This window comes from Scyliorhinus canicula, chromosome 4, assembly GCF_902713615.1.
Source record: "Scyliorhinus canicula chromosome 4, sScyCan1.1, whole genome shotgun sequence".
In the NCBI taxonomy this organism is placed as follows: domain Eukaryota; kingdom Metazoa; phylum Chordata; class Chondrichthyes; order Carcharhiniformes; family Scyliorhinidae; genus Scyliorhinus; species Scyliorhinus canicula.
Genome location: NC_052149.1, coordinates 53,682,193 through 53,709,383, shown reverse-complemented (window position 1 = coordinate 53,709,383; position 27,191 = coordinate 53,682,193). Strand labels below are relative to the sequence as shown.

Here is a 27,191-nt window from a genome sequence, read left to right as displayed (position 1 = left end):
TTTGGCAATGTTCCACATAAGAGATTAGCATGTAAAATTGAAGAGTATGGGATTAGGGGTAGTGTACTGAGATTGACAGAAAGCTGGTTGGCAGACGGGAAACAAAGAGTAGGAATAAACTGATCTTTTCCAAATGGGAGACTGTGCCAAGTGGGGCACCGCAGGAATCAGTGCTTGACCCCAGCCATTCTCAGTCTTGAGGGTCTTTGCATCTTTGGAAGTAAATAAAAAATGGTTGGGTGTTTTTGTGACTGGAAGGCTGTTTCCAGTGGGGTTTCACAGGACTTCATACTGTGCCCCTTACTTTTTGTGATAATTATCAATGATTTAGACTGGAATTTAGGGGCAAGATTAAGATCTTTGCAGATAATTTTTAAAAATGGCAGTGTGGTTATCATGAAGATGAAAGCTGTAGACTGCAGCAATACGCCATTGGAATGGTTAGGTGAGCAGAGTGGCAAATCAAATTCAATCCACAGAATTGAGGTAATGCATCTGGGAGGACAATCGAGGCAATGGAATAAAGTAATGTCCTATCATTCGCAGGATGTTATCTTCCCACAGTACCTTGCGATAGGTAAAATACTTTACAATGGGAGTGAATTATATAGGTTCCAGCCATTCCAAAATGTAACATTTTTAAAGGAAAAAAGGTAATTAAAAACGGAATAAATTCAAGACCATTTTGCTGCAGAAATTGTTTTGCAATGCAAGAACAATGTTAAATTTGTCAATCATAGTACAATACAAATTACAGTACAGTACTTGAGAATGTAGGTACAGGGAGTGGGTTATGTGGCTGATGCAGATGAGTAGAAAGAACAATGTTAGTGCTGACTGCTTTGCCTTCTCAATTTTGTAAAGTTCCCTGTAATGAGCAATAGCAGTGTCAATTGTTCCCCAAAATGGAATGTTCCTTTCCATGTTTGCATCATGACTTGTCACCTGTTTTTACAAATCCTCAGCTGTTCTTGTGATATCTCCTATCATCTTGGTTATAATTTGAACCACCTTAGCTCCTCTTCCTGCTCCTGTTCAGTTTCATTTCATTTAATCAGTTCAACCAATTCTGCAGTGGAGAGTTCCTTCTGATGATATTGAAGCAACTCACCCACTTCATCTGTGGTTAGGTTTTCAAACCCCTCCCCTCCAACTAAGTCAACAATCTTGTCCACTTCAGCATCCACATCAGGAAACCCTGTGAAATTATTCCAGGCTCAGGCCAAATATTTTTCAGCAGGCACTTATGGTTGAAGCTCTAACTTCATCCATCCCATGAGCCGTTAATTATATTGACGTTTGAGGATGTTGAATTGCTTCCAGTAATTAAAGACTGGTTGAAGCGTCTGCTTCCATAAAATTTAGGATGTGGCTGAAACTTCTCTATGGGTGTAGCAAGTTTTGAATGAGGCAATGACTCCATGTCTTTTGGATAAGTGAGATTGTATTTGGGGTAAAAACAAAATCCCAACATCTGGATGACTCTTTGCAAGAGTGGGTGGATGTCCAGGTACGCAGTAGGATCTTGAAAGACAGGTTATTTTCTTCTGATTAGTCCTGATCTCTGGCAATTGGAAACCAGTTTTCAATGACTACAGCTGAAGCCTAGGCATTGCTGTTAGCCTTCCAAAAGACTGGTAGATGAGATTTATTTTTCCCTTTCAAAAGATCAAGGGGTTATGACCTATACACCAGCATTGGTTTACATTTAAAGCCAGCCACATTGACATATAATAGAAGTGTTGGGCTGCCCTTTGCTGCTTTAAAACCAGGAGTTGTCTTGTCTTTTGAAATATAGATCCTATTTAGCATCTTCCAGAAAAGGCCAGTTTCATCTGCATTGAAGACCTGCTCTGCTGGGTTGATTCTCGACTCAATATATTCCTGAAGCAGTTTGGCAGCCTCCCCCAGCAACTTAACATTATGCAGACCAAAACTGTTGTTAAAGCGATTGAACAATCGTGCTGGCTGAGAATCCTTTGGAAGTCAATGGAGAGGCATCTTTTGCACCATCTCTATCATCACTGGTGACACCAACATTACCCTCTTTACTAATCTTTAAGTGCTGGTACAATTCAAGTGCTTTGTTTCAAATCATTGGACCATTAACTGGGTCCTCTTTTGATGCCAGTGCTCTATCCATACCTTGAGTAACTTCTCCATTTCATCTGTGTGGATCTCTCCTACTCATTAACCTAGCATTATGACGACCAGAAACAATAATACTGGCTCTTATTTTTTCTTCAGACTCCCTATATCACTTGATTGTGCATTAACTGACATTGTTCCCTGGCCAACATGGTAGCACTTGCACCATTTTTCAGTTTATCTAAGATTGTAAATGTAAATAATCTTTATTGTCACAAGTAGGCTTACACTAACACTGCAATGAAGTTACTGTGAAAAGCCCCTAGTTGCCACATTCCGACGCCTGTTCAGGTACACAGGGAGAATTCAGAATTCTCAGCTGGTACGGGAATTGAACCCACGCTGCTGGCCTTGTTCCACATCACAAAGCAGCTTCCTAGCCCACTGAGCTTGTAAATCTTTGTTCAAAGTGCCATCACTTTCCTGGGATGTTTTCTGCTGGGTTCTGCTTCACTTATATTTAGTAAAGTATTGTACTGCAAAATACAGATTGGGGTTACTGTATTTTGTAAATCGCAGCACATGCGTAGTTTGCACTTTCTACGTTGGAAACTGAAGCATTTTTTATAGCCTTGAATTTATTTTTTATTTCGGGACCAACATATGTTTAGGCAAGAAATTTTAAATGCTAAATTGCGGATGGGCAAAGATTTGGGATCATGCACACTTTTTTTTGTGCAAGTAAACAAATTCATGATAATGGGGATTGCGAACGGCAGGAGTTGATTGTACACAAATGGTAGGATGATGAGTAGAGGGACCCTGGATTGCAAGTCCATAGATCTCTTAAGGTAGTCAAGAAAGCATAGGGGATGCTTGCCTCTTGGTAGCGCCAAGGAGGTTTTGTTGGAACTGTACAAAAACACTCATTAGACGACAGTTCATATACTGTGGTATAGTTTTGGTCACTGCATTTCAGGAAGGATATTGTTGTGCTGGAGAGTGTAGGAGATTTATGAAGATGGTGCCAAGAACTGAGAGCTTAAATTATGAAGAAAGATTGGATTGGCTGGGATTGCTTTCTTTGGAACAGAGAAAACTAGGGGAGATTTAATTGAAGTGTATAAAATTCAGAGGCTTCTAGAGAGTAAATGGGAAGTATCTATTTCTCTTTGTCGGGAGACCAATAAGGGGTGTAGATTTGAAGTAACTGGCAGAAATAAGACGGGATTGAACTTATCACCTAGAGCAGTGCATCTTAAACTATCTGATGTGGCGGACCGGCAGTTTTTTTTTTCAATGTGCCAGGGACCGGTGAGCGAAACAAGCCAATCCAGGATTGCTGTCTCTTTCTTTTCTGGAAACACTCCAAGTACCGGCAGACGATGGCTCGCATACCGGCACCGGTACGCGTACCACACTTTGAGAAGCACTGACCTAGAGGGTGTTGGGGCCTTGAGCTCACTGTCTGAAAAGCACAGTGAGATCGCATTTCATTCCTTTAAACTCCAAACAGGTATAGGGCGAATTAGGATAGCCCTCATTGCAGGAGTGAATCTCATGCCTCCAAGGCAATAATATCTTTCCTTGGGTATGGAGACTAAAACTGTGCACAGTACAGTATTCTAATTGTCTTACCAAAGCCCTGTACAACTGTAGCAAGACTTTTTCTTGTACTCCAATTCTCTTGCATTTTGCATGCTAACTTTGTGTTCCTTGTGCAAATACACCTAAGTCTCTCTGAAGATCAGCATTTAAATAGAACATAGAACATAGAACAGTACAGCACAGAACAGGCCCTTCGGCCCTCGATGTTGTGCCGAGCCATGATCACCCTACTCAAACCCACGTATCCACCCCATACCCGTAACCCAACAACCTCCCCCTTAACCCTACTTTTATTAGGACACTACGGGCAATTTAGCATGGCCAATCCACCTAACCCGCACATCTTTGGACTGTGGGAGGAAACCGGAGCACCCGGAGGAAACCCACGCACACACGGGGAGGACGTGCAGACTCCACACAGACAGTGACCCAGCCGGGAATCGAACCTGGGACCCTGGAGCTGTGAAGCATTTATGCTAACCACCATGCTACCCGGCTGCCCCATGTTTCACATCTTTAAAAAAAAATACTGCTTGCACTGCCTCTCGCTTCTCCATATTATACTCTTTGTCACCTTGTTGCCCAATCACTTAATTGGTCTATATCTCTATGAAATCTCTTGACTTTTCACTGCCTATCGCTTCTCCACATTGTACTTTGTCACCTTGTTGCTCACTGACTTAATCAATCTACATCTCTTTGAATCCTCTTGACTATTCCTCAGCTTGCGTTTCTCTCTAGCATCATTTTGCCCGCAAACAAGGATAAATTACTCTGTCTGTTTGACTAAGTGATTATAATAAATTGTGAATAGTTAGGGCTTCAGCACTGATCCAAAGAAGCTCTTTCCACTAAACCTTTTGGAACATAGTCAAATTTGAAGAAAATACCTCCATTTTGCCAGTCCATACAAATGATTTAAACTCTAAATACTTCTGACTGTGAGAGGGATGTCAGTTGTCGTCTCTACTGTTTGCCCTAGCTATTAAATCTCTGGCGATCCTACTGAGGTCATCCACAGAATGGGGAATAGATAGAGTGGACAGGGAGCATAGGGTGTCCTTGTATGCAGATGCGGATGACCTGTTACTGTATGTGACGGGCCCTCTCTCTCCAGTGCAGAGGAGATAATGAAACTGCTCAAGAGCTTTGGCTTCTTTTCAAGGTACATATTGAACTTGGGTAAAAGCGAATGTTTTCTGGTGAATATCCCAGTAAGGGGAGTCAACCTGAGGAAGTTGCTTTTACGTCTGGTTAGGTCCCATTTTTTTTTACCTGGGAGTCTGGGTGGCCCACGACTAGGCCTCATTACAGAAGCTAAATCTTGGCATCCTGGTTAGAGCGGTGAAGGAGAATCTGAAGAGATGAGATAACCTCCCGCTGACTTTGGCTGGAAGGATCCAATCAATTAAAATTACTAACTCCCCAAGAGTTCTGTTTTTTTTTCAGTGCCTTCCAATTTTCCTTATGAAGTCCTTTTATTTGGGTGGATAGGACCCCACGGATCTGAGTTTCTTTTTTACAAAGGAATAGACAATCAGGATTTGCGTTGCCCAACCTGTTATATTATTGGGTGGGGAATATTGAAAAGGTGGAGGGGTGGCATAAAGGGATGGAGTCTAGGTGGGAGAGAATGAGGAGGAATGACTGTAAAGGTGCCAGCTTGAGGACATTGGTTACAGCTCCCCTTCCGTTTTCCCCATTGAAATGGACTGCTGGTGGTGGTAGCCACCTTGAAAATATTGGGACAATTTAGACAGCGTTCAAACTAGGTGCTATGTTAATGTTGGCCCCAATGTGTGGGAACCATCTTTTTATGCCAGCGGTTTTGGATTCGTCCTTCGGGGTTTGGAAGGAGGACGCTTGGAAAGGTTCGGGGATCTGTTTGTTGATGGTAAGTTCCTGAGTTTTGAAGTGGCTGGAGAGAGGTAAGCCCTCGAGCAAACCAGTTTGATATTACAAGGCACAAAACTTTGCGCGCAAGAAGATTACTTCCTTCTCTTTGGGCCCCCCTCCTTCGTTGATGGACAAAGTTCTTTTGGCTGCAAATGTAGGGGAGGTTGGTGATTTACGTTCGGCTGATGTCGTCGGATCAGGTCCTGTTGGATGAAATTAAAAGAAAATGGGAGGAGGCATTGTGCCAGGAACTTGACGATGGGTGTGGAGTGAGGCTCTGTATGGAGCCAACTCTACCTCTTTGTGCGCTAGGCTCAGCCTGATATAATTCAAGGTGGTGCATTTGACCATGGCCCGAACAAGTGTTTTTTTGGGTTTTTTTTTTGTTTTTTTTGCAGACATAGGAGATATATGTGAGCAGTGCTCTGGGGCCCTGCCCATCATTCATACATATTTTGGTCCTGCCCTGGGCTTGTGAACATTTGGGTCTCCTTTTTCAGCACCATGTTGGGCATTCTTGGTGTTGAATTGGGGTCATTTGCTTTGCTGACTGTTTTGGGGGTCTCAAACATGCTGGAGTAGCAGACCGGGATGAAAGCAGATGCTCTTGCCTCTGTTTCCTTGATGGCTGTAAGCGAATCTGGTTTGGCTGGAGGTCCTCGACCCCGCTCAGCGCAGAAACGTGGCTCGTCGGCCTGATGGTTGTTATTTCTTTTGGGTTTGTGGGAGGGTGGATGAAAAGGTTGGAATACATAAATTGTACATAAATTATTGTATTGGTGTTATTCTGGAAAATTGTTAACTTTTTTTTAAATTGGGGCGGCTTGAGTGGTGGGGAATATTTTTTGTTTTATGTTTGTAAACTCAAAATTTTAAGAAAAATATTTATTTTAAAAAATGTTTGAAGACAAATCATTCTGTAGTGGAGATTTTAAAATATATTTGGTTCTATCTTTTTTATTTGGTTCACTTCTACAATCCAGTTTTTTGTGCACATGGGGTAAGGTGGCATTCTCTTATCAGTACCATTTATGTTTTATATACTTTAGCCTGGTTAGTTAAGTCTGGGGAGCATCAGACTTTTAATCTGAGGGTTCCTGTCTGGGCGCAGCCTACATGAGTGGTTCCAGAGATGAGGGATTGTGTTTCCGAAGATAGACTGAGAGGTCTGGACAATGGGCGATCTGGACACAGTAGTAAGGAAGAAACTGTTACCAGTGGTGAAAGGATCGAGAGCAAGAGGACACATTTGAAATGATTAGTAAAAGAAGCAAAAGCAGCGTGCAAAACCTTTTTATGCGACGAGTGGTTAGGGATTGGAATGCCCATGTCTGGTGGAAGCAGCTTCAACTGAAGCATTCAAAAGGAAATTAGACTTGTCTGAAAAGAAGAATGTGCAGGGTTACAGGGAGGAGGCGGGGAATGGTACTAGGTAGGCTATTCAGTTAGACACTGGTCTCTTACACTATAACAATTCTGTGCACAAATCTTTATCGCTTATTCTCTTGATTAGACTTGTTGCTATCTCCTGTACTAAGCTGATGTGAACTATCTATTCAAAATATGATATGGCTATCTATGCATTACACATCATGAAAGCATAACCTATAGAGAATTATGTTTGCTTTTGTGTCTCCTTTTTTTTGTTGTTTCACCCACATTGTCTGACATTGAAAGTGAAGTGCATAACTTAATTTTAAGACTGCATTTACCTGTTCTAGTTCAGTTTCTTCATTGTGTACGTATGGCCCACATTCCTTTTAACGTGTAACCATTGTATCGTTTCCCTTGTCCTATCTCTCCTACTTTTGCAAATACTTTGTTGTGTCTGCCTCTACTGCTTTCTTTGTGGTGAGCAAACTTGTTCAGTTTTTTGGGGAGATTTTCAAATTCTTTGAATAAATTCAGAAATGAGAACATTTGTATAACTCTACATAAATATTCTAGCCCCGGAGCTAAGATGACATCCCCCCCATGTTATTTTTGTTTTGATTTGTTTTTTTCCACTGAAACTATGTTCTGTTCTAAATTCAATGGGTTTTTAGTTCAATTAGTCTATCAAGAGCTGCTTGTCAGAAGCTTTCCAAATGTCTTTAAACCATATGGCATAGGAACTGCTCAAATCTACTTTTTCAAACTCAAAAATGTACAATTTCTTTACTTCTCTCAATGATTTGCTTGAGTATACAATTTTTTTTGGATGCCTTTTGTTTCTCTGACTGGGTAAAAATAATTTTCATACGAGCTTTGGTGCGTATCTGGTTTATGATCATGCATGTGTTGAAACCTCGCTAAATTCTTTCCATTTTTTTTATTTATTCCCAGGGTGTGGGCATCACTGACCCGGCCAGTATTTTTTGGCCATCCCTAATAGTGCTCGAACTTGTTGAGCTGCTGCTTTGAACCGCTGCAGTCCATGTGGTGTAGGTACACCTACAGTGCTGTTGGGGAGTTCCAGCATTTTGACCCAGGAACGACAATACAGTTCTAAGTCAAAGCTATGTGACTTGGAGTGGAACTTGCAAGTTGTGGTGTTCCTGTGCATCTGGTGCCCTTGTCTCTGTAGGTGGTAGAGGTTGTGGGCTTGTGCTGTCGAAGACACCTGGCTTTCTTCTACTGAGCTACTTCGTGCAATTTATTTTTAAACGAAAGTTCTAAAAGTAATCACTTTTATTTTGAGAAAACCGCCTATTTAGTACCAAATTAAACTAATTATATTCTGACTGGTATTTGCAAATATGCAAATATTGCTTCCGGTGGTGGCCATGGAGCAAGTGATCGCACATTTGGCAGCTCCCACTCGAGGCTTTTTTTTTTTGTTGGTCTTTTTCCCCCGTTTAGTGGGCAGATATTTTGGTTGAAAAAAGGGCTAGAGGTGATTGAGGAAAGTTCGCTGGTGGTGCGAACCCACGGACCAGAAGTGGATCGAGAAGAAAAGAGCTGTAGGAGCAAGAAATTCTTTGTGTGCCACAGGTGAAGATGGCGGAGGGTAAAGCGTCAATCCTGCCTGACTAGTGGTCAACAGAGCAGCTGGTGGGCTTCTTAAATGAGGCTCAGCCGGCAGAGGAGGGAGGACCAGGAAGACCTGACCAAGGCGGTGGAACCACTAAAAGCAGAAATTGATTGGGTGGAACAGAGGCTGGAGACCAAGGGCCAGGCCATTTGGAAAGGGGAGAAGACAGTGGGGGGAGCATGAGGAGCAGCTTCTTACCTCGTTGGCGGCCGAGATTGGAATGTTGTGGGAGACCCAGAAGTGGCTAAAGGAGAAAGTGGAGAAACCCACTTGAAGATTGGAGATCAGACTAGGCTAAGGATGAGTAAGGCAAGTCTTTCATTTGAGATTAGATATGAAGATGCAGGGATGACAGTGCTGATAAATTGGTGCCATTTGAGGTGGGGAATATTGCAGCAGATTCGGGAGGGAGGTGCGTGATGAAGTGGGAAGCTGGGGAGATGCCGGTGGTTTTGGTAAATATCTGTGCCCCAAACTGGGATCATGTGGAGTCCATGAGGCGGGTGCTGGGGAAGATCCCTGATCTGGACTCGGACCGGTTGATGATGGGAGAGACTTTAACAAGGTCATTGAGGGCAACACGGTGGCGCAGTGGTTAGCGCTTTGGATCCGTGGAGGTTTGGGAAGCCGAGGGCAAAGGAGTTTGCGTACTTCTCCCAAATGCACAGAGTATAACCTTCAGATTGATTTTTTTCGTGGTGGACAAGATGCTGCTGCGGGGGTCATCGACTCTGGGTATTCAGCGATCGTGGTTTCAGACCACGTGCTGTACAGGGTGGACTTGCAAGTGGACAGGGGGTGGGGCAACCAGCGCCTGCAGTGGAGACTGGACGTAGGGTTGTTAGTGGATGAGGGGGTGTGTGAGCAGGTGAGGGCTGCCATTCAAATGGTGTATGAGCAGGTGAGGGCTGCCATTCGAATGGTGTATGAGCAGGTGAGGGCCGCCATTTGAAGGGTATGTGGAACTGAATGATATGGATGAGGTCGTGGCCATCAGGTTATCGGAGGTGCTCTAGGGCAGCACGGTGGTGCAGTAGATTAGCCCAGTTGCCTCACGGCGCCGAGGTCCCAGGTTCGATCCTGGCTCTGGGTCACAGTCTGTGTGGAGTTTGCACATTCTCCCTGTGTTTGCGTGGGTTTCGCCCCCACAACCCAAAGATGTGGCTAGGTGGATTGGCCAGGCTAAATTGCCCATTAATTGGAAAAAATGACTTGGCGTCCTCTAAATTAAAAAAAAAAGTTATGGAAGGTGCTCAGGCAGTGGTTACGGGAGAAACTTCATATCAATCTGGGCGTATAAGGAAAATGTGGAACGAGTCGAGATGACCAGGTTGGTGGACTAGACTCTGCTGGTGGACAGTTCCCCATGGGTTGGAGTTCCCCAAAGTGGAGGGGCTGGGGCCTCCATTGAACTGGTTTGCGGCAACCACAGATTTGCACCGGGGGGGGGGGGGTGTTGGATGCAAGGATTTGGGAGTGGCAACAGGCAAGGATCGAGTGGTTTGATGACCTATTTGTAGGCAGGCAGCGTTGCGAGTTTAGAGGACTTTAAGAATGAATTTGAGGTGGCCAGTGGGAACGGGTTCCGACACTTAGAGGGATCTGGCAGGGGTTCGCCTGTTCGCGGATCTAATGTCTAAGGTGCTGAGGGTGAAGGTGGCCCCGAGTCCCCGATATTTGGTGTGTCGGAAGACCCGGGAGTCCAGGGGGCGAGAGTGGCCGTTGTTCTGGCCTTTGCCTCCCTCGTAGCCCAGAGACGGATTTTGCTGAAGTGGAGGGACTTGGAGCCACCAAACCAGGGGGTGTGGGTGAGTGTCCAGGTGGAGTTCCGACAGTCGGAGAAAATCAAGTTTTCTGTAAGAGGGTTAATTGATGGGTTTGCCCGGAGATGGAAGCGTTCATCGATTCCTTCAAGGAAAATTGAGGTTCCAGGAAGGGAGGGAGGGGGGGGGGGGGGGGATGGATAAAAGGGGTTAAAATGGGGACGGGAGGAGGGGAATGGCAGGAGGGTTGGGGCGTTGGATAGTTTATTTATTATGAGGTTCCTGTTTGTTCTTACTCTTGTGTTGGTTTGTGTTTAATGTTCATACAAATGCCTTAATATATTTTTTTAAATATGCAAATATTAAATGCTACAAGGAAGAGCATTTGTAACAGACCCCATCTAGCAATTCCATGGCTGCACAGGGGACCTTCTCAATTTGATGCTATTTGGCATATTCAAAGCAATTACATGAAGCAGTTTTCTTACATTTACTAAACACCGCAGTCCAAACTTAACTGCAGTGCCCAGCAATATCTTTGACTGACAGATTGGCCTCAACAAAAGATGTTATGGCTCCTACATAGGCTCTTGCTATATTTCGTGTAATATGTATAGGATGTTGAAGAATGCAAATTTTGTTTTTAATCGTTATCTTCTCCAGATTAATATTCCATCCATCAATTTCCACATGCCCTTCAGGCTAAACTGCAATGGTACCGGTGCTGAATCTTTGGGATGAGTCCCGAGTGGAAGACCATAGACAGGAACCCTTAAATGGGATATAATTTACATGTCTGCGGACAGCACATAATTTCCTTCAAAACCCATTAGGCGAGGCTACCTGCTACAGTGCTTGGAGAATGCACGTCATTCAGAATGCATGTCCTACTAGATAAGTAATCTATTTCACACCTTTCTGCATCTCAACAGCATAAGAGCCATTGTATATTTGATCATGTGAATTTATCTATCCTTTGATGGCTGATCATTGACCCAACTCCTTTTTGAGGATTAGTCATTTCAGTTCCCTTTATTGGAATTCTGTCTATACATGGACAATAGTGGAAGTAGGCCATTCAGCCTTTCAAATCTGTTCTGCCAATCGGTATGATCATGTCTAATCTCCAGTTCCACCTTCCCACACTATGCCCATAATCCCTTATTCCCTCAAATGAAATAAATTTGTTTGAGAGAGAAGGTAGAAAATAAGCATAATCAAATTTTAATCTTGTAAAAATCCCCCAACAATTTACTAGTTACAAGATGGGACTCCATGGTTTTAGTTCTGGATAGAGAATTTGAGTAGCATGCCTGGAACATACACCTCCACGTTAAAAGGGTAATTAAATAGCAGCCTAACTTTATGGGAGAGGAAGGTGTTGGCGAGGACGTTTCTTCTGCTATCTGGTCACCTGAGACATATTAAATCTCTCTTATTCTGTGATCATAACCAAAACCTTAGTGTAATGTACTACTGACAGATTGAAAGTGCCAAAAAATGGTAGCCCTAGGGAATCTGCAATTCTGAACAGAGGGAATTCAAAATCGAGGCGTTTGCCAAGATGAAAAAATCATGCACAATCATCTTCTCCCACTTAGAAAATGTAGTCACTATGACTAATGACAGCTAAAGTCTCAAAAAGATTGTCTTTTTACCAACTAAAATAGATCAGCAAATGCAAATTTAGTTGATTTTAAAGATATATTTTGCAGACATAGAAAATTTCAGCTCTGATGAAGGCTGTGATTAACCACAATAGAACTGTCCGCATCTCATCAAAGAATTGTCTGTTTTTGTTAATACTGCAATTAATTCTACAGTTACCAGTTTCATACTACAGATTGCATTGTGCTGTCTTGTTAGAAGTTCCAGAGGGCACTGCAGAAGGGCTAGTTCAGTTTCACTTTGTGAAAGTGTTCCACCTTGTGTTCATGAACAACCCTGGAGATTTGGCAAGCAACCTTGTACTAAACTGAATTTGTAGCGCACCTATACAAAGATCAAGACGACCTACCAAAGATTCAGATTACTTATTAAGGTCTGTGCATTTTCTTTGGTGTTTGGCAGTCATACTGATCTGACCCCCAAGTTATATTGGGACTTGCATGCCAACATGCACTCAAAAATCATGTTGCATCAATGAGTAGGTGTTTAATAGGCATGAAATTACTTGTCTACAAATAAAAGCCCAATTTGAAAGCATTGACTATAATTGACACTTGAGCTTTTTTATGGGGAGGTGTGCAAATTCATACGTTAAAATAAAGGCAAAATATTACAAATGCTGGAGATCTGAATGAACACGTGCAGGAAAAGCTCAGCAGGTGTGGCAGCATCTGGAGGCAGAAAGGGTTAAAGTTTTGTTCAATCCGATTCCTTCTCTGAATTCATATGTTAACTAGACTAAGGTTCAATAATGTTATTGTGTTAAATTGGAAACTATGCAGACGTTTTATGAAGGCCTAGTGGCTGTATCGTGACTGGAAGAATTGACAATTAATACATTTTCCTGCAAAGAACTCTTGTACTTCTCTGTTTTTTTTAGTGATTTGAATTATGTTTACTGAAGTAATCGTATTTATTGTCCTTGGATTCTATTAATAACTTTGTTACTTTAAATTTGTAGAAGGAATAGACAGTGTTACATTTTATAGGTAAAATGGTTCCTGAGCTCTATGCAGATCCTTGTTTCTCTCGGTCACAATTCTATCCAGGGCCAAGAAAGACCCGTATCCCCCTGCTCTACCAGTTTAGACCAAACTACAGTTTCAAGTTTATAGTTCCACGTTCAGAATATATTGTTTATGCCCAGCTCTGCTTGTCCTGTGCATTTTATTATGCTCTTTTTAGTGGTTGTAAACTCTTCAAATTTGATATCCTCGCCTTGTGGATTTCTCTGCCATCAGGACTGCTGCTGTGCTTGATTGCTTTGCAAAACTTGAATTTCATGACTCTGCCTGGCCACTCAGTCACTTCATGTTTTGATCTGTTTCAGCCTCATGCTCATCCCACTTGGCTGAGCTTAACTCTTGCTGGAATGTGGTTTGGGCAGGAATTAGTTTTCTCTTTGGCTGAAGTATTTGGTCGCCTTCTGAATTCAGTTTTCCATTCCATTCCTGCATTTGGGAATTTTTAATTCTCTGCTGAGCTAGCTCTGATCTATTATTTCAGATTTCCAGCATCTGGAATACTTTGCTTCTGATCTGATCCTGCTTTGCATTCTGCTTCATTTACTGTTGAGTAACTTTTTTGTTTTGCATGTTCAGTTATTTAGCTGCATAAGCGCAGAACATTTGTATGTTGTTGTCGGGTGGCGTGATTTATATTACAAGAAGACTTGTAGCTAAAGCTATAAACGATTTATTAACATTAAGTGTGGGTCAAATAGAAACAAAAACAACAGATGAATAACAGTACGAACATGCACAAGCAGACTCTTCCAGCTCCCTAGTCAGTCTGAGGTCACTTGACTCTAACAGTCACGTATATACTAATGAGACTCCTAGTGGTCAGTCAGTGAATTACAGCACAACGATGATATCACTACAACGTTGAGGCAGACTTTGCACCAGCATTGGCGGGTGGGTGGAGAGAGAGGCAAACAAGACTACTGCCTTTTGTATAGAGCTTTCTCACCTCCAATTGCAAAGCATTTCATGTACAATTAATTGCTTTTAGAAGTACATTTAATATTAAGTCAAATATAGCAGCTATTATTGAATAGCAACTGCCCAACAATAACAAATGAGATAAATGACCAGATATATTGGTCAGGAAATTCTGCTCAATAATAGGCTTTCTAATATCTGCCTGACCAGCCAAATGTGACCTATTGAGTACAGGATCTGTAGAATCTGTAGGAAGGTCATGTCTTACAAACCTAATAGAATTCTTTGAGGAAGTGACAAAGTTAATTGATGAGGGAAGGACTGTAGATGTCGTATACATGGACTTCAGTAAGGCGTTTGATAAAGTTTCCCATGGCAGGTTGATGGAAAAAGTGAAGTCGTATGGGGTTCAGGGTGTACTAGCTAGATGGATAAAGAACTGGCTGGGCAACAGGAGACAGAGAGTAGTGGTGGAAGGGAGTGTCTCAAAATGGAGAAAGGTGACTAGTGGTGTTCCACATGGATCCGTGCTCGGACCACTGTTGTTTGTGATATCGACAAATGATCTGGACGAAGGCATAGGTGGTCTGATGAGCAAGTTTGCAGATGATACTAAGATTGGTGGAGTTGCAGATAGTGAGGAGGACTGTCAGAGAATACAGCAAAATATAGATAGATTGGAGAGTTGGGCAGAGAAATGGCAGATGGAGTTCAATCCAGGCAAATGCGAGGTGATGCATTTTGGAAGATCTAATTCAAGAGCGGACTATATGGTCAATGGAAGAGTCCTGGGGAAAATTGATGTACAGAGAGATCTGGGAGTTCAGGTCCATTGTACCCTGAAGGTGGTAGCACAGGTCGATAGAGTGGTCAAGAAGGCATACGGCATGCTTGCCTTCATCGGACGGGGTATTGAGTACAAGAGTCGGCAGGTCATGTTACAGTTGTATAGGACTTTGGTTAGGCCACATTTGGAATACTGCGTGCAGTTCTGGTCGCCACATTACCAGAAGGATGTGGATGCTTTAGAGAGGGTGCAGAGGAGGTTCACCAGGATGTTGCCTGGTATGGAGGGTGCTAGCTATGAAGAAAGGTTGAGTAGATTAGGATTGTTTTTGTTGGAAAGACGGAGGTTGAGGGGGGACCTGATTGAGGTCTACAAAACTTTGAGAGGTATGGACAGGGTGGATAGCAACAAGCTTTTTCCAAGAGTGGGGGTGTCAATTACAAGGGGTCATGATTTCAAGGTGAAAGGGGGAAAGTTTAAGGGAGATGTGCGTGGAAAGTTTTTTACGCAGAGGGTGGTGGGTGCCTGGAACGCTTTGCCAGCGGAGGTGGTAGAGGCGGGCACGATAGCATCATTTAAGATGCATCTAGACAGATATATGAACGGGTTGGGAACAGAGTGAAGTAGACCTTGGAAAATAGGCAACAGGTTTAGATAAAGGATCTGGATCGGCGCAGGCTGGGAGGGTCGAAGGGCCTGTTCCTGTGCTGTAATTTTCTTTGTTATCTCCAACGTGAGTTACTTTTTTAGTTGGCGAGGACTGCTATTTGAAATCCAGTACTGGAGGAACAGGAATCTCCTCCGATTAAAACTGAAGCCATTGTCTTTGATCACTGCCAAAAAAACTGCTTCCTTGCCACCAACTCAATCCCTCTCCTCTGTCTGAGGCTGAACCAGACTGTTCAGAATCTTTGTCATGTTTGACCTTGAGCTTACAACATATCCCCACCCGCACTCTCTATTTACACCTTTGTAACATTGCTGGACTCTGCCCCTTCCTCAGCTCAAACCCTCATTCGTGCCTTTGTTATGCCTATACGTGACTATGCTCATACATAGCTGGTTGGCCTCCCACATTCTGCCCTCTGTAACTTTGAGGTCATCCAAAATTCTACTGCCCGTGTCCTAGCTCGTACCAAATTCCATTCACCCAGCACTTGCTGACCTACACTGGCTTATGTTAAGCAACATCTCCATTTGAAAATTCTCACTCATTTTCAAATTATTTCGTGGCTTTACCCCTTTTGAGCACTGTAATCTCCTGGCCACAAAACCCTTGCATATAGTATTCTGGGCTTTCTTAATAGGGACAGAGTACAAGAGCAAGGAGGTTATGCCGAACTTATACAAGACTCTAATTAGACCACAACTGGAATATTGTGTACAATTCTAAATGCCACACAATAAGAAGCATGCAAATGCATTGGAGAGAGCAGAAAAGGTTTACAAGAATGGTTTCAGGGATGAGAAACTTCAGTTATGAAGATAGATTGGAGAGGTTGGGACAGTTCTCCTCGGAGAAAAGACTAAGAGGAGATTTGATAGGGATGCTCAAAATCATGAGGGGGCTTGACAGATTAGATAGGGAGTAGCTGTTAGAACAAGAGGGCACAGATTTGAAGTGATTTACAAAAAAGAAAGTGTGATGTGAGGAAAAACTTTGACACAGCAAGTGGTACGGATTTAGAATGCATTGCCTGGAAGTTTGGTGGAGACAGGTTCAATCGAGGCATTCAAGAAGACATTATTTCTGTTCAAGTAATCATCTAATGTGCAGGGAAATGGCACTGAGCCATGATGCTTGTTTGAAGAGCTGGCACAAACATAATGGGCCTAATGGCTGCCTCTGCCATAACAACTGTGATTCTTTGATATCTGCACTCCAATTCTGACCTCCTTGAACATCCTGATTTTTAATTGCTCTTTGATTAGCAGTTGTACTTTTACCTGCCTGGGCCCTAAGCTCTGGAATTCGTTCCCTGGATGAGTTGGCATAGAGGTTCAGTTCGGGGCTGAAATTGCACACAAAAACTAATATATTAACTTTTATTTTCATCCTTGAGCTTCCCTGTTTATCACAATGTAAAATCTGCCTTGAACCAGTGCAATCGCAACATAAACATTTGTAATTAGTGTTCTATCCTCCACTTCCAAGTACTGGTAACTTTATTTTAAATAACTGAAATGATTTAAAATACTGCAGAACTATTCCCTATTTGTGTACAGTAATCGGCTTCTTAGTAACTTAAATATATACTTTGCGTGTAAAAACAAAAGCTTAATTTTAATGCCCGGCTTGGAGGCCTTCACCAATTGCAGAAACTAACATGATGGTGATTTTGATCACAGCGCCATGGACCAGGGTTAAATTCCGGCCTCGGGTAACTATATGTGGAGTTTGCACATTCTCCCCATGTCTGCATGGGTTTCCTCCCACAGTCCAAAGATGTGGAGGTTAGGTGGGGTTTCGGGGATAGGGCGGAGAGTGGACCTAGCTAGAGTACTCCTTTCCGAGGGTTGGTGCAGACTCAATGGGTCGAATGACCACCTCTTGCACTGCAAGAATTCCATGGTCTGTGGTCATGGTCAACTTCTAGTCTGCTAATTTCTGAAATTGCACACGGTCTGGGAAACACAGTTGAATTGGATGGAATTTGCTTTTAATTCGTGTATCTTTTGACAGAGCTTGCTATTAAATAATAGCATTGTGAAAGGATAAGTAATGACATTTTGAAGAAAATGCAGTTAGCAAAAAATTGAAGGCTTGTTTGTTGAGTCTATTTAATTATATAGCACATTTCAAGTGCATACATTATTTTGCTTTTAAATACCATTCTACTTGGGGAGGAGTTTTTATAGCAAAATGTTTATAGCCCATCTGTTGGGTTGCTTGATACTGGGAATTTACAGAATCCACTAAATAGTATAGAACTTAACAGTAATACACTACACGATTAACCCTTGCACGTTAACTTGTGCCAATTACAGTAATTATGGATGTTACAAGTTTTTAGTAATTAGTCATTGCTCTTTCATTGTTCAAACAGAATAGTCATTCACTTGTCAGCTCAGCCAGCCTCTTGCAATTCAATAAGCCAGGACTGTCCATCCAGAATTCTCTTTTTCCCCCAAAACAACACTGGCAGAGTTACTTTTATATGTCTCATCATCCCCCAAGTAGAGGTTTCTGCTTAGCATTTTCTTAAAATTCAGCCAATTATCTCTAAACGTGAACTTTAGTTACTAAATGTTTGCTGGGCAATACTTCAAACAAATCAACCAATTTTGAATCAAAGTAATTAGCTCAGATTTTCAGAAGACAAATCAAACTACGAAACAAAAAAGACACATTTATACAGCACTTTTCAAGACCATGGGATGTTTCAAAGGGCTTTGCAACCGATGAAGTACTTTTTGAAGTGTGAACAAAATGAACTGGAAATACTCAGCAGGCCTGGCTGCATCTCTGGACTGCAAAACAGTTTAACATTTTTGTCGGTATGACTCTTCAGAACTGAAGGAGGGTAGAATTGTGATGGATTATTCACTGTGAAAAGTGGGGAGGGGGACTAGGACAAAAGGGAAGGTCTGGGATAGGGGAGAGGGCGATTATATTGGAAGGAGATGAAAGTCGCAGAGGGTGTAACTCCTGCCCATTTTGACCCTCCTTTGTTTGACATGTGTTGTTATAAATTGTTTTTCATGTTTTTTGCTTTTGTACAAAGTTGTACTTTATTCAAGAATTTACACTCACCTTTTGATGAATGCTTTGTTTCTTGACCATAACTATTACCACATCTATTGCCTTTTGTTCCATGACATTTTTGTCATCTAATTCCCCTTGTCCTCTACCCTATCCCAGAACTTTCCTTTTTTGTTCTTCCTCTACCTCGACCTCCAACCACCCCCACCCCCCAGCATATAACCCATGTCTGCCCTCCTTAAAAGTGCTTAAGGCCTCTGTTGAATAACACCTGAAAGGCAGGCCCTTGTGCTCATCGTAACCATAATCAATAAACAGTTGTAGGTCAGGTGAACTCCATGATATACTTTAGGAGTTTTCTAAACCCTGGCCCATAACACTGGTGAATTTTGATCTCTTCAGAGATGCTTTGAGGGACATCTCTAAAAGTGTTCACTGACCACCTGGAAGTCTGCTGCAACCGATTTCCAAGCAGAGCAGTTACTTTGGGAGTCAGGTGTTCACCATACAAACTGCGTGTCCTGTCCAGTGGAACAACTGTTGTGTAATAAGCACTTGGATCCTGGACAGGTTGGCTTGGGAGAGGCAGCCAATATTCACACAGCAAACTCAAAACAGCAGTGAGATAATGACCAGGTAATCTTTTTTGTTGTGATCTTGATTGAGGCATAAATATTGACTAGAACATTGAGGGTGACTTCCCCAGGTCATCTTGAAATAGTGCTGTGGGATTTTATACAGCCACTTACAGTCTCATTCCAATGAAGGGAAGCTGTCATGCACAAATAAAGGGCTTTTTCAACAGATGATTCAATGTGAGTGGTCATGTGAATATTGTAATGAAATAACAATTTTATATTCTGTATTAGTATCATAGAGTTGTTAGTGCACCTTAATTGAAGCATTATTACTTTGTTACAATATGTTTTTCTCCGCTGAACTATTCTTAGGAACAAGTTCAGGTTCCTGTTTACCATCCTACTCCAAGTCAGACCCGGCTAGCCACTCAACTTACCGAAGAAGAACAGATCCGAATAGCGCAAAGAATAGGCCTCATTCAGCACCTCCCCAAAGGGATCTATGACCCAGGAAGAGATGGATCAGAAAAGAAAATTAGAGAGTGAGTCTTGAATTTTTTCTAACTTTAAAAACCTTTAAAATAGTTCACTTGATCTCAGCCCAAGATTGTTGGACAAAGTATTTTTTCTATTAGACTGTCAGTGCAATTAACTTCCTGTACCCCATTTTTTGTACAGAACCATTCTTAAAAGTAATGTCATGTACTTAAAATTGGAAGCCATTGCTAAAATAATTGAACAAACGCTCCCCACCTTCTGCTTTATGTTTCACTTCAAGAAACACTGGTGATGTAATGTCTTTCTTTAACATTTACCAGTGCTATGCTTCAGATTAACCTGCAGAATTCTGATTTTCAACCATTGCAGTGTCAAATCTGAGTTCCCTTCTCCCTGTTGTATTTCCTTATTCCCTGTCCATCATTTTAACTGTTTCTGATCTGTTGTAAATTTTAACCTTTATTGTGCATATTTTGTTCTGCGGCTTGATTGGCATGTTTTCCATTCTGGAATTCAGACCCACAAGTTATGATTTATTATCATTTAGCAACAATGAAATGTTAAACATCATATTCATATTAAGAATTTACTTCTTTTCTAATGGTATCCTGAATGGTCTCAAAGCACCATTTGCAAGACAATTGGATGAAATTATTAACAATCGTTTTGTGTGCAATAAACTAGTTTGTGTACTTCAAAGCTTTTTTTTTGCCTTTCAGGTGTGTTATATGTATGATGGACTTTGTTTATGGTGATCCAATTAGGTTTCTTCCATGCATGCATATTTATCATCTGGACTGTATAGATGACTGGCTGATGCGATCCTTTACCTGCCCTTCATGTATGGAACCAGTGGATGCTGCATTGCTTTCTTCATATGAGACCAACTGAGAAGGTTTTGCCTTCTATATATAGATACCATGGAAAAGAAAATCCTGATCTCTACAATTGAGCCAAAGAGTCAGAGATTTGGAGAACCCTGATTGTATGCGATCATGTACTAAGTACAACACTGATGATAACTCATGACTGCAGTTGTTAAAAACTTGTATGTAATACTTAAATGCTGTTATAAAAAATAAAGTAATCTACAAAGCCCTGACCACATGTGTATCTAAACAAAGATGGCTAAGACGTTTGAAGTGACCAGTAGTTTTGTGACGTGGGCACAAAAACCATGATACAGTGTGCATTTCAAAAGTTTTTGTAAAATGTACTTGCATGTTAAAGCAACAGTATCCTCTTTGTCATCTTATTATGGCTGTTCATAGTTTTATATTGAATGTATGGAAAGCCATTCTCATACAAATCGGTGGTTACAAAAGTATCCCATGCAGCAGAACTCAGGAACAACTGGTGCTTACTTACTTTTGTTATGGAAGCTATCTGGGGAATCAACCTTTAAAAATAATTTTGAGGCAATCTTAAACTTTACATCTGCTGAGGCTTAATTTATGTATGCATGTGTATATACAAATGCATATGTGAGTGCCTGCCTGTGGTTTTGTGCAGATAGTTAGCATTTCTAGTGCCTCGGTGGTCAATGTTTCTAGCACCTCTTTAGCCAAAAGAGCCTCTGCAAAGATTGGCATGTTGGGTCTTTAGTTTCCTTGTGGCAGTAATATATTATCATTTTAAGTGTTCCACTACCGCAAAGTTTATAAATTGCTGACATGTAGCAAATGAAATGTTGATTCAAGTTATGAAATCTAGTTTTTTGGCCCACTTAAAAGGATACTGTTTCTGTACCGCAGTATGTTTTGTTTAGTATTTTGTCTTGTTTTTTTTCCAAAAATGATTTGGTGGGATACTAACATTTTGGTCAGGGCTTTGTTTACAGGAAAACTCTAGGTGCCAGTATAGCAAACAAATTGTGCAAAAGATTAAAATGTTTGTTTACTACCTTTGTTTTTTGAAGGATCATTTGGCTTCACTTCAACCATGGAGTGGTACTAAATGCATGCTGAAGACAGACTTCATAATACAGTAATATCTCCCACAGTCCATCAAGCAATGTCAATGATGATTGAGACATAAATGAGAATGCTGAGCCTGTGGACCATTGTCCTGAAAGAAAGATTACTTTCTGTGCAAAATCCTGGAGAGCACATTACAGATGAGTAGTGAACCAATATAATTGTTTCATGGTTTTGGATACAATGATTGAACTCTATTTTAAATTGAAATTTTGCAACCTGAAACTGGTTATTGGTCCTGTATAAATTTGGTAGTTGTCTGTAAAACATTGAGATCAAAATTAAATTACACAGTACTTTTCTCTGTGTACATGTTAAGATAGAATATGCAGTACAGTGTTTACTTAAGTTGGTCAGCTTTGTAATCGACTTGCATCATCCCAACTGAAGTCATGGCACAATTCAAATGTATTTAATCTGGCTGGCACTAGTTGCAAGGACAAGGAGCTGTGAAGCTTTAGATTATTAGTGAATAGACATTAATCAAATTCCAATTGCATCTACCATTAAAGAAATGTGAAATACAAAAATGTAGTGGGTTGGTTGAAGGAACGTTCTTCATGAAAAGGTACTTGCCAAGCACATTGAGGAAAGGTGATGCCTGTGAACCCTATTCCTATGATCACATGTAAGTGATAAAATGCAATATTTTAATGCAGTTTGTCCCTATCATTTTATAAAATTTGCAGATACTTTTTCATGAAAATTGTGCCTCTTTTAAAAAAAAAACTTACAAAAAGATCAAATTGTGAAATGAAGAAAAACCATATAATTGGACCTGGAGTTTTCCTTTTTAAAAAAAATCTTTAACACTGGCACAAAGAAGTAGGAATTTAAGCTTTTTTGCACAGTTCTTTTCCATTACAAATGGAACTCATGGCCTTAGGTCTTTTGAAATGATGTCTTATGAGCCAGACTAGCATGGTGCTCAAAAAATTGATTTGGGATACACCTCTGATCATTTTAAAGAATAGTTAGACTGCATTTAAGAATATAGTAGTTCCAGTGGTGTGCAGAGGTTCTTGTAAAGGCAGAGATGTATTTTTCAAAATCTTCATTCACCTTTTTCATTCAAGATTCTCAAATTTTTGAGTACTATTAGCTGACTTGCAGGTCTTCCAAACTAATGGAAACTGTGCTCAGATAAATTAATAGTTCGAGGGGAAGATTGTTTGTTCAAAGCAGTTTAAAGACTCTAGCTTTAATGGTCTGGCATTGTTTGCGAAGTAAGATTTAAATTCAAACATTTCCCCATGTAACTTGAAGGACACAAGTTGCAATAGATGTCACTATGGTTAAGAGCCGTCGGTCTTAAATCAGTGTAAAGGAAGACCTGTATTTGTGCAATATTTTCAATTGAGAAACCATAGTATTTACAGCTGTTTCTTTTATGACCATTCCACAAACATTTTAATAACCATACACTTTTGCTATAATTATGTTTAAATTTCAGATTTTTAGTATGCACTTAGAAGTGCACAGATATGTGGGAGTAATCAAGAGTGTTGTGTGTGAAACTGACAGAACTTTTTGAGTGTTCCATTTTATTTATAAGTGGCATATTACACATTTATGCAACAATGGTGAGTTGAATAGCCTTTTTAGCGGTGGTATGTTTCTAGGCACTTGTGTTAACAGCTCTAACACCAATTTTGTTTTAATACTATTTCAAAAAACTTTTACTGCTCCCAAGTTTGTAAAAATTGGCCTGTCCCCTTGAATGGCTCGGCACCGTGGGTTTTAAGAAAAGCAACTTTTCTTTCCTTTCATAAATTTTTTGCTCTACTTCTACATCATTCTCCTTGACAATTAATTGGGTGTGGACTTCACTACAGTTTTTGAGAAACTACTAAATTGGTAATTAATTCATGAGCAACCTGATCATAATCTTTCCCCACCCTGAAAACAATTATTATTTTTTTAAATTCCTGCCATACCAGTAAAATCTACGTTGAACGAAATATGTTTTTTGTACCTCAACCTGAGAATTGATAACTCTTGAGAATGAATCCAGTTTACGTTTTGAGCTACCATGAGATTGTGTTCTATTGCCTTCGTTTGCCCTACTACACCACCAGCAAAATGACCATAAGCATTAGCATTTAAAAATAGTATCTTCCACATACTGCCATATGATTCTGAACAGCCCCATAAAAGCACATGCATTTTGTGTACAGCAAAATATACCCCACTACTAATTTAGATATTTTATTTGCTTAAAACCAAAGCTTACTGAAAATGAGTGGAGTTGAACACAACTTGTTTTGGGTCTATTTTTTGCTTGGTGCCACCTTAGCTACAGCTGCTTGGTGGGCTCAAGAGTTGAAGCTTTTAAATGTATCCTAGAGTGAAAAAATGATCCACCTTTTTGACTACATTGTGGCGTGAGGGGGAAGATGATCGTTAACCTTCAATTGTGTTAATATTTTAGTTCAAAATATTTGTTTGTCAAGCTGATAATACCTGCCTACTACTGTGATAACTGTGTAGCCAGCAATTTTAATGAGCTTACCCATGACTTCCTTAACTCTCTTAATCAAAGTAATAGAGAATCTTTGGAAATGTGACATGACAAATTTTTGGACATCAGATTTGGTGGAATGATTTTTGCTTGAATTTTCAGAATATTCAAAAGTGAAAAACAAATTTCCTGGCTATATGGTATGAAATGTTTCTATGCACATTGTAGGCTGTTTTATTGCATTATCTACTCCAACTTGCTGAAATGTAGAACGTTGTAAAGTTCTTTACAAGTTGTATAACCAATGTGTTAAATTTGTTCTGGTTTTATTTATTGGTAATCAACTTGTCTCAATAAATATTATGCTTTTTCAATGTTTAGATTCTTGACATTTTGAAATACTAATTTTAAGTTGCAAAGTGTTTTGTTTGGTTTAAACCTCTTTAGTTGTGTACCTATTTTGTTTTAAAAGTAAAGAACCTTGCAGTGCTTTTATTGGTAAAGTACTGTACAAGACATTCCACTTTCGGCATTGGTTGTAACCATTGCATTTTAGAGGGGTAAAAACATACTTTTACTTTGGTTAGCTTAACTTTTAGTGTCTAATTGTGGATTAGTAATTCAATTTACAGAGCATTGCACATTCCAATAAGATGAGATTCATGTATAATTATTTATGGGCTTGTTTAAGACAGCAGGTATTAAAAACTGCAATACTAAAAAGTAATTTTGAATGTTTGTTTTTTGTGATGAGCCCCTCAACTGCATTGTCAATTTAAAAGATCGCCTCACTATTAATTAAGCCTTTTACTGACTGCAACAAAAAGCTTCTGACTAGATCTGACTAAGTTGATGCACCTTATCCAGCGACATCGAGGAAAGCAGGTTGGTGGCTCTGATTTAAACTGGCTGTTTCCCTTGGAGCCAAATCAATTTCATATATTTATAATATGGGGCAGCAGGGTAGCATGGTGGTTAGCATAAATGCTTCACAGCTCCAGGGTCCCAGGTTCGATTCCCGGCTGGGTCACTGTCTGTGTGGAGTCTGCACGTCCTCCCCCTGTGTGCGTGGGTTTCCTCCGGGTGCTCCGGTTTCCTCCCACAGTCCAAAGATGTGCGGGTTAGGTGGATTGACCATGCTAAATTGCCCGTAGTGTCCTAATAAAAAGTAAGGTTAAGGGGGGGGTTGTTGGGTTACGGGTATAGGGTGGATACGTGGGTTGAATAGGGTGATCATGGCTCGGCACAACATTGAGGGCCGAAGGGCCTGTTCTGTGCTGTACTGTTCTATGTTCTATAAGCACCCGTTTTTGCATAGTTATTAATTAGTTGACTAAGACTAGTCTAAAATCCATAGGAAATTAGGATATTTATATGCAAAATTACAAGCTTGCCTGTCATTAACAGTTGCTGGATTTTGATTTTTAATGGCAGCCATTTTTGAGACTATGTATGGAAGGCCATCCTTGAAGTAGTTCAGAATTGTGTATACTGCCTTAGGGTGAGGGTTCCTGCCAGACAGCGAGAGTTGCTTTAAGAGCCATTATCTGGTCATCATTCAGGTTGCAACCTCCATTATGCTTTAAGTAGCATTTACTTTTGACGGTTGGTGGGGGTTAATCACATGTAAATCTCATGGATTATAGGCCGTAGGCCTTCAGCAGAGGTGTAGTGACCTTCATATTGGTCACCTGGTGATTGTGTCGGCACGTACAAATCCATAGTGCACATTGTTCACAAAGTAGGAAATCCTAATTTACGATAAATGTATAGCTTGCATTGTTTACAAGGAATTGAGGTTCAGATTCCACAACTATTGCACAAGTAAGATTCATCATTGGGTTTTTTTATCAGTACATTGTGTCGTTTTACTTCCTTTCTTTCATTTCACAAAGTAAAGAACTGGTTGATGTATCTCTGAATCTGATAACTTTTTATCAATCTCTCCCATTTTAATTGAGGCAGTTTGACTCTCTGGGAGTGGGAATGATCTTTACTAGTGTCACAAGTCGGCTTATATTAACACTGCAATGAAGTTACTGTGACAATCCCCTAGTCGCCACACTCCAGCGTCTGTTCAAGTACAGAGGGAGAATTCAGAATGTCCACCGAACAAGCACGTCGTTTGGGACTTGTGGGAGGAAACCGGAGCATCTAGAGGAAACCCACGCAGAAGCAGGGAGAACGTGCAGACTCCGCACAGACAGTGACCCAAGCCGGGAATCGATCCTGGGTCCTTGGAGCTGTGTAGCAACAGTGCTAACCACCATGCTTCTGTGCCGCCCATCAGTCAAGATCACATCAATTCTCAACAAGGGGTAGAAAATCAAAATGGCTATGGCGCATGGCAGCCCACCATGAAATCTTTCTCCAGGTTAATATTTTGTTGTAATGTCTTGGAGATTTTCAGGTTTTCTGCTTTCAGTCCTTGTGTTTTCACCAATTGCCACTATTAAGATTAATATAGTGTTGAGATCTTACAAACCAATAAATCCTTTATAAATGGGTTATAACACATTTGGCCTGTCTTGTCTGGGCTGCTGCTCGTAAGAGTAACTCGCCAGTCCTACTCCCCTGCCCTTTCCCCATAGCCTTACAACCTTTTTTTTCTCTCGAGGGAAACCGTAGCGAAGTGTTAATGTCACTGGACTAGTAATCCAGAGGCCCAGGCTAATTCTCTACTGACAAGCATTCAAATTCCACTACAGCAGCTGGTGAAATGTGAATTTAATTAATTTGGAATGGAAAAGCTTGTCTCAGTAATAGTGACCATGAAATCTTTGATCACAGGTCATGGCGTATAGGGACATAGGAATCAGAGTAGGCTATTCAGACTCTCAATTCAATGAGATCATGGCTTATCTGTGGCCCAAGTCCATATCTTGGGCTCATCCTTTAATACCGTGTCTTATTTTTCTATTTCGGGTTTAAAATTAAGACATGATCTAGCATCAATTGCTGGTTGTGGAAGAAAGTTCCAAACCTGTACCACTGTCTGTGTAGAAGTGCTTCCTAACTTCTTTTGAATGGTCTGGCTCTAAGTTTTAGACAGTGCCCCCTATTTCTATAATTTCCAACCAGTGGCAACAGTTTATTTACCTGGTCTTTTCCTGTTAATGTCTTGATTTTGATCAGATCGCCCTTAACCTTCTAAATTCCAGAGGAAGTGGGCCTCATTTTTATAATCTCTTCTCATAACTTGAAGTCCA

The 27,191-nt window shown here is 40.9% G+C and overlaps 1 protein-coding gene across 1 annotated transcript in view; it reads left to right on the top strand.

Annotated features, from left to right (window-relative positions):
• The window catches only part of rnf11b (ring finger protein 11b), a 51,433-nt gene extending 26,724 nt beyond the window's left edge, over positions 1-24,709 (top strand). Inside the window, exons 2-3 of the mRNA XM_038794270.1 lie at positions 19,420-19,589; positions 20,265-24,709. Of these exons, the coding sequence (XP_038650198.1) occupies positions 19,420-19,589; positions 20,265-20,436 (342 nt within the window). The 3' untranslated portion in view covers positions 20,437-24,709. The remainder of the gene's footprint in view (positions 1-19,419; positions 19,590-20,264) is intronic.
• Positions 24,710-27,191: the final 2,482 nt, after the last annotated feature.